Source organism: Carcharodon carcharias, chromosome 15 (assembly GCF_017639515.1).
Source record: "Carcharodon carcharias isolate sCarCar2 chromosome 15, sCarCar2.pri, whole genome shotgun sequence".
Taxonomy (NCBI): domain Eukaryota; kingdom Metazoa; phylum Chordata; class Chondrichthyes; order Lamniformes; family Lamnidae; genus Carcharodon; species Carcharodon carcharias.
This window is the reverse complement of record NC_054481.1, coordinates 33,094,144-33,112,245: the sequence shown is the minus strand read 5'-3', so window position 1 is coordinate 33,112,245 and position 18,102 is coordinate 33,094,144. Positions and strand designations below refer to the sequence as shown.

Here is an 18,102-nt window from a genome sequence, read left to right as displayed (position 1 = left end):
CAGGTAGACAGCAAAGTAAACAAAAAGTCTCCGTTGAGATTCCATCTCATTCTCCTATCTTGCACACTTCAGATATTTAATTTAAATCAAGCAATGTAATAAAAATGTGATCTATCACAAGTATGTACGTTCCCTGATTAAAAGAATAACTGTAGTACAAAAGATCTCTTCCCTCCCAGTTATTACCAACAATGCTGATTTATTTTCTCTCTTTATAAATGTTGACTAACCTGCTGTTTATTTGCACAATTTCCTATTTTATATTCCTCCACAAGTGTGTTGAACTCTGATTACTCACCATTTCCTTCAAGCTATGTTTGTCCATCTGAAAAGTTTCTGAATTGGATCAAGTACATCATTCACTTCAAGCCCCATGCCATCAACAGTGTTGTCAGAGAGATTGCCACAGCCACAATTATGAACAACCATAACTCAATCAAGACAGGGCAAGAATATGCTTTGACTTGCAGGGAGCACACATTGGCACTGAATTTAACAGGATGATATGTTGTCCTTCCTCTATGGCGCCAAACTGAAACAGAGGCGCAGGTACCTTGCCCACCTTATTACTAGTAAACTAGATGGTATTTTTCCAGATTATGTAATTTAATAATCAGTATTACGACAAATCTATGGAATTTACCTATGGAAAATAACCAATTCTTTGAAGTCCTCATTGTTAGAAATCATAGTACAGATGAAGTTGAATTCCTAACAACTAGGATGACCTTTATATAATGATCTGCTTCAGCATCACACTGGATCTTGTCAGATACCAAACAAGAAAATAAGCAATTACTGGAAACTATCATTCATAGCAACATTGACTGCCACCTCCAATGACACATAGATTCATTGTGCCTCTAGATTCATTTCATTGCCATTTAATCTGACATTTCTAGTTTCATGCACAGATGACATCATCTTTCTATCTGTGGGCCCTAATTAATTATTCTAAAGTTCCAAATCAGAGATTGTAAAAAAAGGACCTGTATTTATACGGCATCATTCACAACCCTCAGGACATCCCAAAGTGCAATACAGTCAATTCATTACTTTTGAATTAATTGAACAATCTCTGGACTGTTAGCTGAGCCATGCTCCAATTGGCATAGGATAGAACAGATTAAGGGATTAAACACATTGCTCAGAGAGTGGAATGGGAAGGAGGGGGCTTCAAATGGCGATCTCATTAAGACACACAAAATTCTGAAGGAGCTTGACAGGGTCGATGATGGAAGCTGTTTCCCCTAGCTGGGGAATCTGGAACAGGGGGTTTGGGGCAGGATCCTCTCCTATCCTATCTCAGGATAAGGAGCCAATCATTTAAGACTGAGATGAGAAATTTGCTCACTTTTCCGACGATTCCCCACATCCCTCAACTCCCTGAAAAAGAATCGGTCTATCTCAGCCTTAAATACATTCAAAGCTGGAGCAACCACAATCCTCTGGGGTAGAGAATTCCAAAGATCAACAACCCTTTGAGTGAAATTTTGATTCTGCAGACAGACATATTCAGCTGTCTCTATAGATTTTCTGCTGGTCTTACAACTCAGTCACCCAGAGCTCAAATTGGGGTCCACGACTTTCCTAAGATGCAAATCTCAAAGGCGCATTACCCCTAAGGCGTTTATTCATTGGGGAACTAAAGAATGTGCAATTTTTAATCTTCAGAAAATAATTGTAATTTTAATGGCTCATATGGGTCTGAATATTATTGGGGGGGGGGGGGGGGGGGCGGTGGTGGATGGCTTGCCCCACCCCCACCCGCACCAGAAGCAAGCAAAGTCAGCATGGAGATGACCCACACCACAGTGGCAGAATGGGAAGAAAGAAAGTTCCACTCTGGGTGCTGCCAGCCAATCGGATTGGCTGGCAGCTCCATCCGTCCCAGCAGCACCAAGACTGCATTAGTGGGCGTTGCCAGGACTACAACAAGGAAACAGACGAAGGCCCAGTGGATCTCCAATAACAGGAGGGTCTGGGGCCTTGGGCATGGTGGGTTTAGGAAGGTATGGGAGAGTAGTCAGGGGGTGGTGGGTTTAAGCCAGCAAGTGGGTAGGATAAAAGGGGGTGGGCCACTCCTTAATCTGCAAAGAGCAGCCCCTGAATATTGCACCCCCTTCCTTCCTACCCTTTGATTTTTTTTAAATGATGCTGCCCACACATTATCGGGGTCAATTGGCTTGGTAACAAGTCTAATGGACCCTTGATTATATATTTAAATATGGAAAAATCAGCAGCCCACCCAATCCCCATATTATAGGGGTGAGCTCAGGGGTGGGTGGGAAGGTGGTGGGTTGGGCATCCTCCTTAATTTACATGCCCCCCTCCCCTGCAGGAAACACGCCCAGCAGGGACACATAAAATACAGCCCCAGGATAAACCTACAATTAAATCTAACATCTCTGACATTCAGATTATACAACAACTAATGGTAATATAGCTAAGGGATATGTATAACATGTTGCTTTGTTATGAATTTATATACTTTCACGTCAATATTAGACAGAACAGCTGGAATTATCACACTTAGTGGACTAGAAAGCAATTGTTCAATTTATAAAATCTTACCTGTTAGATCCATAGAAATGGGCTCAGGTGCAGCAGCACAGACCAAGGTCAACCTTGTTACTTGAACATTGGGTGTACTGGGATCTGCAAAAGGTAAACATTCATCAGAACAGCTTTATGTCAGTAGCCTTTACAGACAGCAGATAAAGAGTATTGTAATATCTTCAGCTTATTGCATTCTTCAGTGCAATAGTTCAACAACAGCATCATCATATCAACATATTTATTGCGCTTCTGACTAAACAGTTTCAATGGACAGAAATGATGAGGAGGGGTTGGTGAAACTGGTCTTTGGTGAAAGTGCAAAATGGGCAACAGCAAACCTGCAGCCCACTTCAAAATGCACTTGGAAAAGAAAATTGGCTGCAGTGTAAAACAAGCTGCCAATTCACTGCAACCTTCCACATTTTCGCCTGTCCAATTTCTCCTTAAAGATAACTGTAGCTCAGACAAAATATCTTCACTTATGTTATTTTAGCTTTCACCCTAAAGGTAATATCAAGACTTTATTCTATTTTCCTAACTTTTCTACTACCTCCCCAACTATTAGTCTTATGAACATCATTAGAGTTACCCATGTGCATATTTGTGCATTCTCTGTAATCAGCAAGAACAACAGTAGTTGTAAAGCTTATGAAGAATCTATGCCAAGATTTCTTCATAGGTTCTCTTAATCAGACATATTACAACTGTAGAAAATCGGTTTACATACTTATCCTGAGTTTCTGCTGACTTTCCACCAAAGCAAAGATAGTTAATCTGACAAGGAAATTCCCAGCAAAACACCTTTCCACACTGGCAATGGCTGTTGTTAAACATTGTACTTTATGAACGTTACCAACCCATTCAACTAAACAACCTGTCACCATCGGAACTAATTCAGTGGAATAGAAAGATCGAGCCGAGTATAGGCTAGGCTGCCTGCCACGGCCATTTTTATGTCACTGCTCAAGAAGTGTTTCATCCCCAGTATGTTCACATCTTATTCTGAAGCTGCTTTCTAAAGGTTCAGGAACACAATAAATATAGCCCCAGGTATGGTAAACAAGTTAATGCCTCTGAAATGCTTAGACATATTCCTGTCTTCTGTTTTGTAAAGTGAAATCATATTATTCGGATTTAATGATGAGTAATGAACCGGAATTAGTGAACAATCTGACAGTGAAGGAGCATCCTGCAAACAGTGAGCACATTATGACTGAATTGCTATTGGATTTGATAGCGAGAAGGAAGAGTCAAAAGGCAAACTTCAAAGTGATGAGAAATAAATGGACCACAGTAAACTGGGCTGAACTGTTAAAGAGTAAACCTGCAGAGAAACAGTGAAAAGTATTCAACTATGATGTTGAATATGATACAAAATTGAACACCTAAAACACATAAGCTCCACTTTGTAGATAAGTAACCATGGTCAATGAAAAAGGCAACAGATAACTTCAAACTAAGAGAAGGAAAAGAATGAAAACAGAGCCCAGTAGGTGATAAGCTCATAAGACCTGCCTGTTCAAAAGTCTGGTTTTATCCCACAATCCTGGCACTAATTAATGATTACCATGCCTAATGGCACTAAAACAGGTACCTGCAGCTTTAGTACTCAAGCAGTGATTAGAAGCAATTTTCATGGAGCAGTACATGTTTCTAGGAAAAGTTTTGACAGAGTGTTGAAGTCTTCATAAAGTGCCCCATAAAGTCTCTCCTCCTGATGTATCCCAGAATGTCTTTACAAACACTGCGGCAAGTGAACAGTGAAAGCTGAGCACCGCTTTAAGTAATGCAAGAAATTCTCAGCAATGACTTGTTTACCCCTGTTCAGCCAGTTGCTGTTAGGAAAGGTCATTAATTGAAGGCATAGCTAGCAAAATGGGATACAGCATTTTTAATGAACGTTAAGGAGGTAATTTAATTATCACTCAAAGCCTTGATCCTTAGGACAACCATTCTTAGCACACACTCTTTTACCAAATAAGCATCTCGTGCTAAAGGCAGACCAAACCAGCATTGCTGTTCAAAACCCCACCCTGGGCAGCTTGGCAGCTCTTTAGGGTTAAAAGTGTCCCAGGAAAATTATCCCCAAGGTTTATACAAATGCTAGGCAAAGTGGAAATTCAGGAGATTGGGACGAAAATACAATGAAGGAATATAAGGAAAGTAATAAGAAGCGCATGAAGGAATATGAAAAAAAGCAAGGAATACAATCAAACATTAGTGCAAATATATTGAGAGGGAATGAGTGGTTAAGGAGAATGTGGGCCTATTAAAGATGGATTCAGGTGAGGCTATCATTTGGAAGACTTGTTACATAAGTACTTTATATTTGTTTTTTGCTGTGGAGGAAGTGGACAAAATAATAGCAGTATAATAGAACTTAAAATATGTCAAGGGGAAGAAGTTAGTAGATTTAATAAAAGTAAATAATGATAATAGAGAAAATAATGGGACTTAAGACAGACAAATCTCCAGCACTTAATTCATAATTCTTCCCACCTTAGATGTCTCCTCAAATATAGACCTGACTTTTGCTTCAAGTCAGACAGAGTAAAGACAAGAATATGTGGTGCAAAATTGCCTTAGATATCAATGCCCAGCTCTGGTTCAAACACAACAACCATCACCGTGTTTTGCTTTCCTCCATCAAAACCATCCATTATTATAGAATCATCATGTGAGGCAAGAACATCCCAATGCTCTTTTTTCCATTACCAACAGCACCCAAAAGCACCATCCTCTGTCTCCACTAACTCCACCTTCACACAACGCTCACCCCTACTTCTTCACCACCAACCCCCACCCAGTTTTTAACACCTTCCAATCCCCTAACTGCTTTAACCTGGCATTTGTAGTTCCCCACTATTCCCCACTCCCCAACTTACTTAAGTACCAGTAGCATTTGGATGATGGTGATTGAGTTCACTCTTAATAAATGTAACCTTCTCTACATTACCCACATTCCAACAATAAAATAAAGCATCAAATTTCTGACTGGCTACATAACAACATTTCAAATGCAACCCTGCATGCCAGGTGCTTCAAGGCATTTTTTTAGGTCCTAAATATTATTATTAAATGCTAAAAATTGCATGATGCTTATTGCTCCTTTTGTGGAAACAACAAAATCTGCAGAGGTTCAACCAAAGTAATCTCCTAGGAAGCAAATATTCTCCAGTTAGGGCTGTTGGTGTGTTTCATCATTCAGATTACTATTTAGTCTGTATCAAACATAGTGGGGGGAATTTTCCCCATGTTGGGCGGGCCGTGCAAGAGCGGGCATGTGTGGGCGCAGATCCAATCACCGCCTGCGATCGGGTCCGTGCCGCCATTTTACGTGGGCGGGCCAACTGAAGCCTGCCCAGCATAGTTCATGACTCCCGTGGATAGTGGGAGTGGGTGGGCAGTGGCGGCCATGCACAGACCGCCCGGTCATATGGCGACCCGGCGGCCTGTTTAAATAAAGGCCTGGCAGCCTTTGCAAGGTTCCTCACAATGGCTGGGAGAAGAGCACATCAGAGGGGCAATGTGCCTAACTCAAGTCCGGAGGGTAGGCCAGTAGGGCAGGCCAGGCCGGAGGGTAGGCCAATAGGGCAGGCCGGGCCAGAGGGTAGGCCAGCGGGGCAGTGAGCCCCTCGTTTCTCCGATGAGTGCCTAGCTGCCCTCCTGGAGGAGGTGGCAGTATGGCTGGAGGTCCTTCTTCCGAGGCACGGGAGGCTGAGGCCTCACCACCTGACCAAATGCGCGAGGGAGGAGGTGGCCGAGAGTGAGAGCTCCCATGACGTGGTGCGGCGCACATGGATCCAGTTCCGCAAAAGATTCAATGACCCCCCGCGCTTGGGAAGTGTTTGTACCATGTTGGCTGAGGTTGCTTAATGCAGCCGTCAGCCTTTCCCCCGCAAGGTCCCCCACCCCCCACCCCTCACCTCCCCTCCCCAACAGCAACTCTGAGAACAGTAACAGCATTGAATCCTTCACAGCATGTATTCCTCGCTGGGTGTGCCAGCAGATATTGCCCATGCCCAGTTCACCCTGACAGGGCTGAGCTAGGATGTGTTCTGCACCCACAGCATGTGTGACACTGACACCCAGAGTATAGAATGGGGGTGAAAGTCAAGAGTCTGCACCTAGGCAGAGTGCTGGAACTGGGAAGCACATCGAAGTCAGGGTGTTAACATGCTGGGAGGGGAGCTTCCAATTGGTGGGGCACCAATCCATCTGCTGGTCTTTGTGTTCCACATGCTTGTGCCTCCTTGCTTTGCAAAGTAACACCTTGTGGTGCCTCATGTGAAGAGGCAGCATTTTGGCAATGGGGATGGGTGGTCAGCTCTGGCCTCTTTGGGTGAGTGTGCAGCCGCTGTGGGGTGATGAAGAACTGGAGTCCTGCAGTGTCCCTCGCTGGCTGGGTTGGCAGGGATGAGATGAGAATTCAGGTTCAGGCTGGACTAATCAATGCTCTTCTCTCCTTTTCAGGAGAAGACTGTGCACAATTCCACAGAGTGGATGTGGACTGGCGGAGGCCAGGCCTAGCTGGCGATCCTAACAGCTTACGAGTAGCAGGCCATGGATCTGGAGAGGCGCCATGCCCCCAGGTCCACCGGAGGCAGTGAGGCTGGGGTGCCACAGGAAGGTTTGTTTGGCAAGCACTCAGGTCACCATGTGTGTCCCAAAAGCCATGGTACTGCTGAATGCTCAGTGACTGAAGTTAGCAACATGGGTTGACCATTGATTATGGAAGGATGAGCGCAAAATGAACCAGGGGAGCGGCATGCAAATTGACATTGTTTGCACTGTAACTAATCAAATGTCCTTTTTCTTCCTTTCAGCATCAACAGAGCAGGGTGGGAAGGAGGAGGCAGAGCGACCACCTCTCACCCCTGAGGCCCCAGAGCAAATCCACTCACCAATGTCACACCATCTCAGCCAGACAGGCACCAGCGCAGACTCTAGCACCTCGGTGGGAGTTAGATCTTCGGTTAGTGTCCCAGGGCACAGCGATGGGGGCACTTCACACTCAATTGAGGTGCGGGCAGAGACAAAGAGTGCCCAGGACACCAGCAGTCGGAGGACTGCTGGGGACAGGTACATGCTCAGTCGGTTGCTGGTGATGGGCCTCTGGAGTCGTCCGTGAGGCAGCGAACACTGGATGTGCAGCAGGCTATGCAGCAGGATCTGTCAGATATACATGAGACTATGCGTGGCAAGGTGCCCATGCTTGAGGAGTCCACATGGAGCATCACCGATGCAATGAGCCTTATGGCCGAGCGCCATGCATCATCCATGGAGAGAGTGACGACTCTTGTGGAGAGGCTCCTCCAGGAGAACAATCAGGGCCTCCTGGGGTTGCGTTCTGACCAGCAAGCCCTCACAGCGGTATTGACCTGAGCTGGTCAGTGCCAGTGTGGGAGATGGTTTGGGCACCAAGTATCTCAGCTCGGCGCCCATCCATCTACAGTGAGCAGGGAGGTTCACAGTGCATCGGAAGCGCATCTTGAGAAGACTGATGGTTCTCTCCACCACAGCCCTTGTGGAGGCGTGGCTCTGATTGTACCGCTGCTCAGCTTCTGTTCTTGGATGGCAGAGAGGTGTCATGAGCCACCTTCTGAGGGGATAGCCCTTGTCACCCAGCAGCCAACTATCCAGCCAAGCCAGAGCACTGAAGAGCCCCGGCACCTGGGAGTGTCTGAGGATGTAGGCATCATGGGAGCTGCCTGGGTACCTTGCACAGACTTGTAGAATCAGCATCCTGTGGTCACACACTATTTGCACATTCATGGAGTGGAAGCCCTTCCTGTTGACGAAGGTACCGGGCTCACCCGCTGGTGCCTTGATGGCCACATGTGTGCAGTCTATAGCACATTGGACGCAGGGGAAGCCAGCAATGGCTGCAAAGCCTCTGGCTTGCTCTGTCGGCTTGCCTGGTCCCAGCAGTAGTGGATGAAGGTCAATGCATGCCTGAATAGAGCGTCTGTCACCTGCTTGATACAAGTGTGGACAGCTGACTAGGAGACTCCACAAAGATCACCCACCGACTCCTGGAAAGAGCTGGAAGCTTAGAAGTTGAGAGCAGCTATGACCTTTAGAGCCACTGGCATGGGGTGCCCACTCACACAGTTTGCGGAGATCTCAGGGCCAATCATCTGACAGATATAGTTGACTGTCTCCCTTGAGAGACGGAGCTTCCTTCAGCACTGCACCTCAGACATATTGAGGTAGCTGCTTCGCCGCCTTTAAACCCTGGCAGCAGGATAGTGGCATCTTCTGTGGCTCCTTCCGCCTTCGATTTCCTGTTGGCCCTGCGCCCCTTGTGCCTGTGCCTGTCCTCCCAAAGGTGCCTCCCCTGGAGGTTGAATGTAGACTCCTGGCCTCCTCCCCCTTCTGGCCCTCCCTTCCTCCTCAGAGGAAGTGCCTTCAGTGGAGAGCACAACTCCCATTCCCAGGCTAAGGGAAGGCTTCCTGAAAGCTGCAGGCCCCAAAAATGATCTTTACTGTAGAGTCCTGACCAAGACTTTTACTCCTGTCCAAGCAGCTGGTGTGAGTTTTGAAGTATCCCTGCTCACACAGGCAAGTATAAGTAACTTTCACACTTAAATACCTGAAAGATCACATTCACGACCCCACTCATCCCTCTTATCCCGCCCGTGGATGAGGTTTATACAAATGTTTCTGACCCGCCTGCCCGTTGCGCCCATGTAACATCCTGAAGATCGCATGGGCTGTGAAAAATTGTATTCAGTTGCTGCCTCAGGCACCTTAACTGGCCCGTTAATTGAAGGCGGGTGCGCATCCGAACTTATAGCACGCCCACCTTCCCAAATATCGCGATGGTGCGTGGTGACGTCGGGATGCATGCCTGACATCACCACGCGTCATTTTAGGTGTTGGCGTGCAGGGCCCGCCCCCACACGCCAACGGGAAAATTCTGCCCAGTGAATTTACTTTCCTCTTTAATATACCTTTTTAAAAACATTCAACACATTGGACAGGATTCAAGTGTAAACTGAAACAAGGAATAATTAGGGCTGTAAAATGGAAGCAAGTGCTGTTATATTCTGCAACAATTCCAAAATCTTGTTTTTTAAAAGAAGGGATTGTGGTGAAAATCCAGATTTTCCTCACCATTTGATGCTTTCCCAAAACTGTCCCAAGAAAGCAGATGAGAATGACAATTTGAGTTAGTTCTAAATCAAGTGTCCAAAATTGGTATCACTAAGCTGTAATTTTAAAACTGTATTTCTTAGGAGAACATTATTGTTCTTACACATGTTGCGTCACATAACGTTTGCCACTGGAACTTTCTAGGTGCTTTCACTGGTGTTATGGAGTTGACATGAGCACTGCTACAGTTTTGAATCTGTGATTCTTTTCAATCCATTTACAATCAATTTTCAGTTCCCAATTGGGCAATCAGACTTGGACATTTAGAACATTTTATTCTAAATCATATCTACTGTGTTCTCTCTCCTCCTCCTATCCGCATGCAAATTGGAGAACCAGCAGGTACGGAACAGATGTATTGTCATCACTACCTGTAATTTCCTCTGGGGTTAGTTATCCTGATTGTCTGGCATAATCTCAGCAGAAGATCAGGGGAGATCCCACTCATGTGTCGTTCCAGGGTTTCTACCAGTCTTCTGCTGAAACTACAGCTGCTGTTTGGGAGAAGACCCAAGGAAATTCCTGGTGCACCACACTATCAATCACCTCTTCCTCTTCTTACTGTACCTCTAAATGGCAAGATACACAGAGGTTGCTGGCATTGGTGAAATCACACTTTGCCTATGATAAATTTGGAGAAAACCTTAATCCTTATTGAAAGTGTTGACGTTGTGCCATCATTTAATTTGAAATTTAATGACTTGATACTCCTAGAATGAGTCATTGAATGGAGAAGTGGAAAGGCTCTAGGAGAGGAAAATTATGGGGAAAAAAAAAATCAAAATAACTGTGCGCAAATTGGCTGCCTTGTTTCCTGGATTACAATGGTGACTACACTTTAAAAGTACTTTGTTGGAATAGTCATGAAAAGCATTATATAAATGCAAACTTTTCTTCTGAATGAGTTGGATGAGAAAGAGGGGTTCGATTTCATCAGACACTGACACCAATACTGCAAAAGAAAGGACCTGTATCACTGGGACAGGCTCCATCTGAAGTGGAATGGGATAAGGTCCTTGTGCAAGAGATCAGCAGGGCTGTAGGTAAGACTTTAACCTAATAACACTGGATGTAGAACCTGGGAGAAACAATATAGCCTGAAGATAAAAGATATGAGATGAGAGTAAAGGAATCGGGGTAAAAACATGACCATATGAAGTTACAGAACATAATTATAAAAGGTCAAAATAAAGTGAGATGAATGATTAATAAAAATAAATTAAATCTGCACAGCATCCAAAACAAAATGGGATAACTGGAGGCAATAATTGCTAGAGAGGAACAAGTGATAGTAAGAATAAGTGAAACATGGCTGCAGAACAAAAAACAAGAATTGCAGTTAACTATTTCAGGATATAACATAATTTAAAATGGCCAGGGAAGGAAGTGGAGTAGCTGTCTACATACATATGATGTAATGGTAGTAGTAAAAAAGAACATAACTAACATTAAGTTGGTAATGGATTCCATATGAATTGGGATAAAGAATATGGGATTAATTACACTAATAGGGGTATATCACAGACCAACTAATAGTGGAAGAGAATATGAAAGGAGGAATATGTAGACATATCTGAAATATAAAATGAGTAAAAGGCATAGAATATTAATAATTTCAATTACTCCCAAACAATTGGCAAGATGAGGCAGCGAATGAGAGAAAGGGAATGAAGTTTTTATAATTTGTATAGGATTCCTTTCTCACATTGTATGTAAGATGTCCAACAGGAGAAGAATCACTGCTGGATTAATAATGGTAAATGGACCAGAAATGCGAAGAGAAGTATAGGGGAGCATCTAGGCAATCGCAAGCAAAACATGATGTGTTTTAAAATAATGATTGAGACACATACGTAATTGAAATATTAAAGTTACAGGTCCAGATTTTTGCCTCTGGGTTGGATTCACCAAGTCAGGAGATTTCCTGGCTCAGCGAACCTGACCTTAAAAGTTGTCCGCCCACAGGTCAGATTATCAGTCGGCTGGCGGGGTGGGAGGGAGGGGGGAGGTTGCAGGCTGAAACATGAGTCGGGGCAGGAGACCCCACAACGAATCCAGAGGCTGCCAGGTGCGGAGGTGGGTTTGGCGCAAGGCCTGCTTCTATGCTATGTTCTGTGTTTAAGTAAATAAAAAATAAGAATAAATAAATCCTCCAGCCCTCACCCCTCAACCCCCTCACCCCCACATGCTCCCTATGCCTCATCCATGCCAGCCTATGCCAACCCACGCCCCCACCCACCCCTTGGCCCCATACCTCCATGCTGATTTAGTACCCCCTACCCACCCCAAAGGCCCCCATATCCCCATGTTAACTTAGTGCTTCTCTACCCACCCAACATGTCCCCCGTGCCCTCGATGTCAACTTCCACCCCAATTGTTGTGAAAATCCGGGCCACAGACTAAAAACAAACTAATATGAGGAGATGAGGCTGGAATAAGGGAAGCTAAAATATTGACCAAGAGCAGTGGGAAATATTTCGAGAAGTGATCCATAGATTTCAGAAATGTCACCTGCTAAAAAATAAGAACTATCCTGTAATCATAGAATCATATAAATGCAACAGAATCTAAATACATATACTGAGACACCGTAGTGACGATTGTAAAAATGAGGGCAGAATCATCCGATCCTGTTGATGGCGGGTGTGAGTGGACAATATGGCGAGAAGGCCAAAAATCGGTTTTACACCCTGGTGAGCCCAGTTTGCGATCGTCCGCTCCAACTGTCAACGGTGGATCATGTTTCCCAACACCGCACGTCAGGAACCTAGGCCAGAGTTTTTCACCCGACGTGCGCCCGATACGCTAGAGCAGAAAATGACACCCGATGACGTCACTCGAGCAATATTTCGGACTGCTGGTACATGCGGGCGTCGGCAGCGCATCTGTCAACAATTAGACGGCCTAAGAAGGCCCTTAATCAACTAATTGTTCAGAATTTTTCACTGCCATCCAACCGTTCAGTTGGCGGGCGGCAAAAAGGCCAAGCGGCCTGTGCATTTTTGGTGAAACCTCATCCACAGGCACGATGAGGTTTCAATCCATGATTTAAAAAAAAACATTTTACACTCATATTTAGCATATCCCTGCTCATGTGACACAGTCACATTAATGTTTTCATTAATTTATAAATTTTTATTATTATTGATAAAAATCTTCACCTCTCTGTGGCAGTTCTGTGCCTCAGGGAACTTTTACTGCTTGCGCTCCCGCGTATGCACGATCTTCAGTGTTCGCGCTCCTCATGCCCCCACCCTGGCAGCACTGCAGTGCCCGTTTCACGCTGACTGGCCGTTAATTGGCCACCCAGTGTGAAATCACGGTTGGCGCCTGATCTCAGGCAGTGGTTGGTTTCTCAGCCACTCCCGGGCCCGTCCGATGAGGGCAAAATTCTGCCCCTAATTTCAATAGCATCTCATTATGAACCCCGCTCACTGGAATCAACCCCCCCCACCATGTTCAATTATCCGGGCATGTTGGCATGATTGCATGCCGACGTGTTTCACAACTGTATGTAGTCGACGTGCACCAGGCGAGCTGCACTTCGCTTGGGACTTCACAGACAGCATCACATCACTTTTACGGGGCTCATGGGCAGGTTGCTACCTACCAGACCAGCTGTAAGGTGGGGGTGGCATTTCAGCAGCTGCAGAGCTAGGGCTTACTTGGGGAAGGGGTAGAAGTGGCCTCAGGCAAGGGAAGAGGCTGCGGGGCAAGGGCTGTACTGAGGAATTGGGGTATTCCAGGATGTGTGTGGGGCACATGTTGACCTGTGCAAATCGCCTCAAGATGGTGAGAGCTGAGGAGGCAGTCCCCAGAGGAGATGAGGCTAGATGGAGATATGAGGGTATGTGAGAGAGCGAACGGGCTGGCAGTGAGTGAGATGCCACCATATGTGTGATGGCTTTGTGAACATGTGATCACTGGTGATTTCTGGAGTAGCAGCCACTGTTTCTTCAGTAGGTGCATTGGGAGTCAACCTGAACAGAGACTTTCACAGGACTTGCAAGATTTGACTGGGTCTATTTGGGAAATAATACATCATAGTGACATGTGCTGCTGCCTGACTTAGTGTGACAAGGTTACCCAAGGCTATCTGCAAGTGGCCAAAAACACTCAAGACAGAGGTTTCTCTCACTGCTACAGACAGCATTCTCTGAATGGACGTGAGCTGCAAATGATCAGCCAACGTTTGTCAGAGCCTCACAATAACCTCCAGGAGAAGTACAGCCTTCTGAGGCACCAACAGGCATAGAAATGTTAATAATACCTCCTAACCTGTAAATCCTGCAGAGTGTGTTTCAACATGTTGTAAAGGAATTCTAAATGTTATGTCCTCCCTGACGCCTTACTCCATGCCTCCAATTTACACTTGTCCAAATCCTCATCCTCTTCAGAGCAAAGGGATTCCCATTGGAATATCCATTTCTTCAATCCAGGAATTTATTTTGCAAGTACTCACAAAACCTGTCGGAAGAAATCTTCAGGAACTTGACAAATGAAGAGCCAACCAGCCAATTAAGATCACTGTGTATGCAAAGTTTCTAGGTGCTTCAGTCAGGAAATCAAAAATGGTCCCCCCTGTTGATGTAACCATTGCAGGGAAACAACTGTAAACCTTATCTTGCTACTTAAATAGTAATGGTTATCTGGGAGATTGGTTTGTGTAAGTAACAGAGGAATATTTGCCATACCCACATTTACCCATACTTATATGTAGTGTGGCAGGCAGCAGTACTGACTGGTGATCTTGGTGAAACATTACATTTACATTTGGGGTAGGCTTCCAAAACATCAAAATAAATGAAGAAAAAATCATTGCATGCATACTGGACAATGGAAGCTGAACTAATGAGTTAATTTGACTCTGTTTATTAAAAGAACTACATAGACAGAATACATAATTTTCAATAGTGTTGAAAATGGTTCTAATTAAGATCCTAACATAGACTTGTTCAAAGGATCCTTAGAGGAGAAATCAGTGTCAGATCATTTGATCTCAAATTACGTTTTCATATCCTGACAATCTATAGCAGTAATGTTCAAAATAGGAATGAATGATTCTCTAAATTCAGCACAGCAATTAGGGATACCACAATGTTCACAGCAAGTTTACAAACTTATTTTTCTGGATCTGGTATCCTCCCAACTGTGACATGACTTGCTTGCTCAATTTCATATTGTGATCACCAAACTGGATAGTCATTATTTCATTCTTGGCATCTTGGGCAAGAGATACAAAAATAAACTTGTGTTTATTATTGGATATTTCTCAATGGACTCCCACTTTACCTACGCTTATAATGCGGGCCCTCAAACAGTTTAAGAAGCACACTTTAATTTCCTTCACTGGCAACAAACAACCATGACAAATAACACAGATGCCTCAAATTACTTTGCTGCTGACAAGCAATACTTGATCATTGGGCAGAATTTAATGGCCCCCTCCCCCCCACACCAGAGATAAGTTTGGAAGCGGGGGTATGGGGGCGCATTTGATCAGGCAGCAGAGTACAGGGTAGGGACCCCGCCGATATCCCGACTCCACACCGGTTAAGCTCTAGACAGCAAAGGTGGAGGGCCACCTTCTCACCCAGAGGCCAATTGAGACTAATTAAGGGCCTCATCATTCTGCTGCTAGTATCCATCGAGAGAAGCTGCCCAGCAAACCCTATTGGGTTTGTCTGTTGCCTACCAGAGGTGGGGGTTCCTCATCCACAGGCATTCCATGCCTGATAGAGGGACCTGGCATCAGGGAAGGGGTATGCCCACTGAAAGCCACCTTCCTCCCTTTTCTACTGACCTCCCTCCCTGGCCCCTTAACAGTCACCCCCTCCCTGCAACCCCCATTCCCGCCACACTGACCTCTATCTAGGATCCATGGCCGATTCCTTCTGTAGGTTTGAATGTGCCACCAGTACTGGAGAGCTGCCATCTTCTGCTTGCCTCGCAGATCATGGGGGCAGGATTTCCACCTTACTCGGGACTTAATTGAGTGGGAGGCCCAATGCTATCCAAGCAAGTGACTGTTTAACTGGTAACTGCGTTGAGTCTCCCAGAGAGAAGTGACTCCAATCTCTCGTCCAAGACCCCCATCACCCACATTAAATTCCATTCATTAAGACTAATAGTAACCACACAAATTCTGGCTGTGAGTGGGATTACTGTTAGTACCGGAGTCCAGGACTAATTGCTGCACAGAATCTCTGGTCCAATTGAATTAATATCTCTCATCTATTCATACTTGATTTGCATGAGGTACTTATCAATAATTTGCAAATAGACATGCAGAAAGAAAGCTGCAATGTTCAGTTTTACAGAGGTTCAAACTGTAAGTACCTTAGTCTTAACAAGATTAGGACAAAGGAGGCAGAGCAAGATATCACAACAAGCAGATAACCACAACTGAGCTTGATTTTACACTTCACGTCACTGCAAGGAGATTAGATCAGACAATGTTTGACAATTTAATATACCATATAAAGGCAGTGTTCACGCATTATTTGGAGCTACCTTTCTTTTAGTCCTTTTATATTGAAACTGAATTGGGTGAGGTAACTGACTGAAAACTGAGGGCCAATGTTTGCTGACTCATTTAAGTGCAGAAGAGCCTCTGAGGTGGCCAAGACGGGGTCTTTCGAGCTGAAATGCCAGTTTAGTCCACCTTTAGTGCACTTTTGGGGGATAGTGCTTGGTCTAATGCCCTCACCTAACAGCAGCCAGATGAATAGGTACAAACAACATTATTTTCAAACATTACTTAAAGTCATATTCACCTTATACTGTTCACTTGCTGCTGGACCTTTGAAAAAGATTTTTCAAACACATTGGGAAACTTTCTGGACATGTTGTCAAGGGTTCACCAACACTTTATCAACATTTATTCAGCAAATTCTGAGAACTTCACCTAAAAAGAATAAGTGCTCTGCTACTCTATAAGAATCTCCATGAGAAAAGGAGTGCATGATCATGGGCTTCTTCCTAAGGGAGTCCACAAGAGGAATGAACAGGATGACATGAGGACAGCAGAACACCACCAGCTGCTGAGGAGAGAAGGACAGGAAGGATAGGAAGATGAGATGGACTTCTTCCTCCTCATGGAGGACATCTCTCTCGCCCTTTGAACCTCCGCCAATAGGACCTCCAGCGCCATATCTGAGACCTGTGCGCCCTCTCGTTTGGACCCTGAGCCATCCTGGAACTTACTATTGTGTGTCAACCTGCATACTGCACACCTTCAGTGGAAATAAAGATCACATTTACCGCTCCATGAAAATTGCTTCTAATCAGCACTTGAGTGCTAAACCTGCAGGTGTCTGTATTAGTGTCTTCAGACTTGTTTAAATCCCGATAATCATAATTAACCTCAAAACTGTGAACTTTCAAACAAGCATGTCTTATTAGCACAGTATCCAATTAGTGTCTATTTTCATCCTTTCACCAAACTAATCCCAGCCATTCAGATTTCTCCTGAATCAAGTCAGAGACTGCTTCTTCAGTGGTATATAAACGGGATAATCAAATGGTGTGGGAAAAATTGATCAGCACCCCTTCAAAATTCAAAATGTCCTTGGTAGATATGTTGCACAGCAGATAACTGGTCATACTAAGCATTTTTATGACTCCAAAGATTTAAATCGCTCAGCGAAATTCTTTGATTCTAATTTATAGTTGCATTTGAATATTTCATTTTGGACACAACTTTGCTGTTAACTCACTCTCTAATTAAATTGGATCTATAATGTGCTGACGTTTAAATACATAATCAATGAAAAGGATCCAGAAAGCCATAAAGTTCATTTTTTTTTAGAAATTTCAAATCTACTTTATAGTAAAACTGTGCTGTATTATCAGTGAAGTAAACTGAGATTTGATGGGACTGTTATAATTTAATCCACAGTTCCACACCAGGCATTTATGAACGTCATCACTCTTACTCTAAACAGCTAAAATCTTGGCATACTCGTCAACATTTTCACAAACTCTCCAGGCCGAATTTTCCTTTCTGGTCCCAGGGCAGGGATGGGGGCTGTTTCCCACCATAGAGGCCGCTGGGAATTTGAGCAGCATCATGCGACCCCGGCCTCATTAATTATGCAGCCAGGGCTTTCCTGACCTTTTACGTGGAGGGCGGGCTGGATGGCACACAACCCGCCATCATATCCGGCCGCCAGATTTAAAAGGCGCTTAGACAGCAACTTACCCATCACGCTGACTGAGGAGATGGCCAGAAGAGGACACAGAGCTCCACGCCTAAGTTCAGCGACGCCTCCCTGGGCGTCCTCCTCAACCAAGGTCAGGAGGGATGGCACCTTTCCAGCTGATGGGAGAAGGAGGAGGCCGAGCAGAGAGACAAACCCTCCAGGGCAGGAAGTGCCCAGGGCC

At 44.8% G+C, this 18,102-nt stretch overlaps 1 protein-coding gene across 1 annotated transcript in view; it reads right to left on the bottom strand.

Moving 5' to 3' along the window:
- arhgdig (Rho GDP dissociation inhibitor (GDI) gamma) overlaps positions 1-18,102 on the bottom strand; it is a 66,546-nt gene that overhangs the window by 19,892 nt on the left and 28,552 nt on the right. Inside the window, exon 3 of the mRNA XM_041205717.1 lies at positions 2,575-2,658. Coding sequence (XP_041061651.1) covers positions 2,575-2,658 — 84 coding nt within the window. The remainder of the gene's footprint in view (positions 1-2,574; positions 2,659-18,102) is intronic.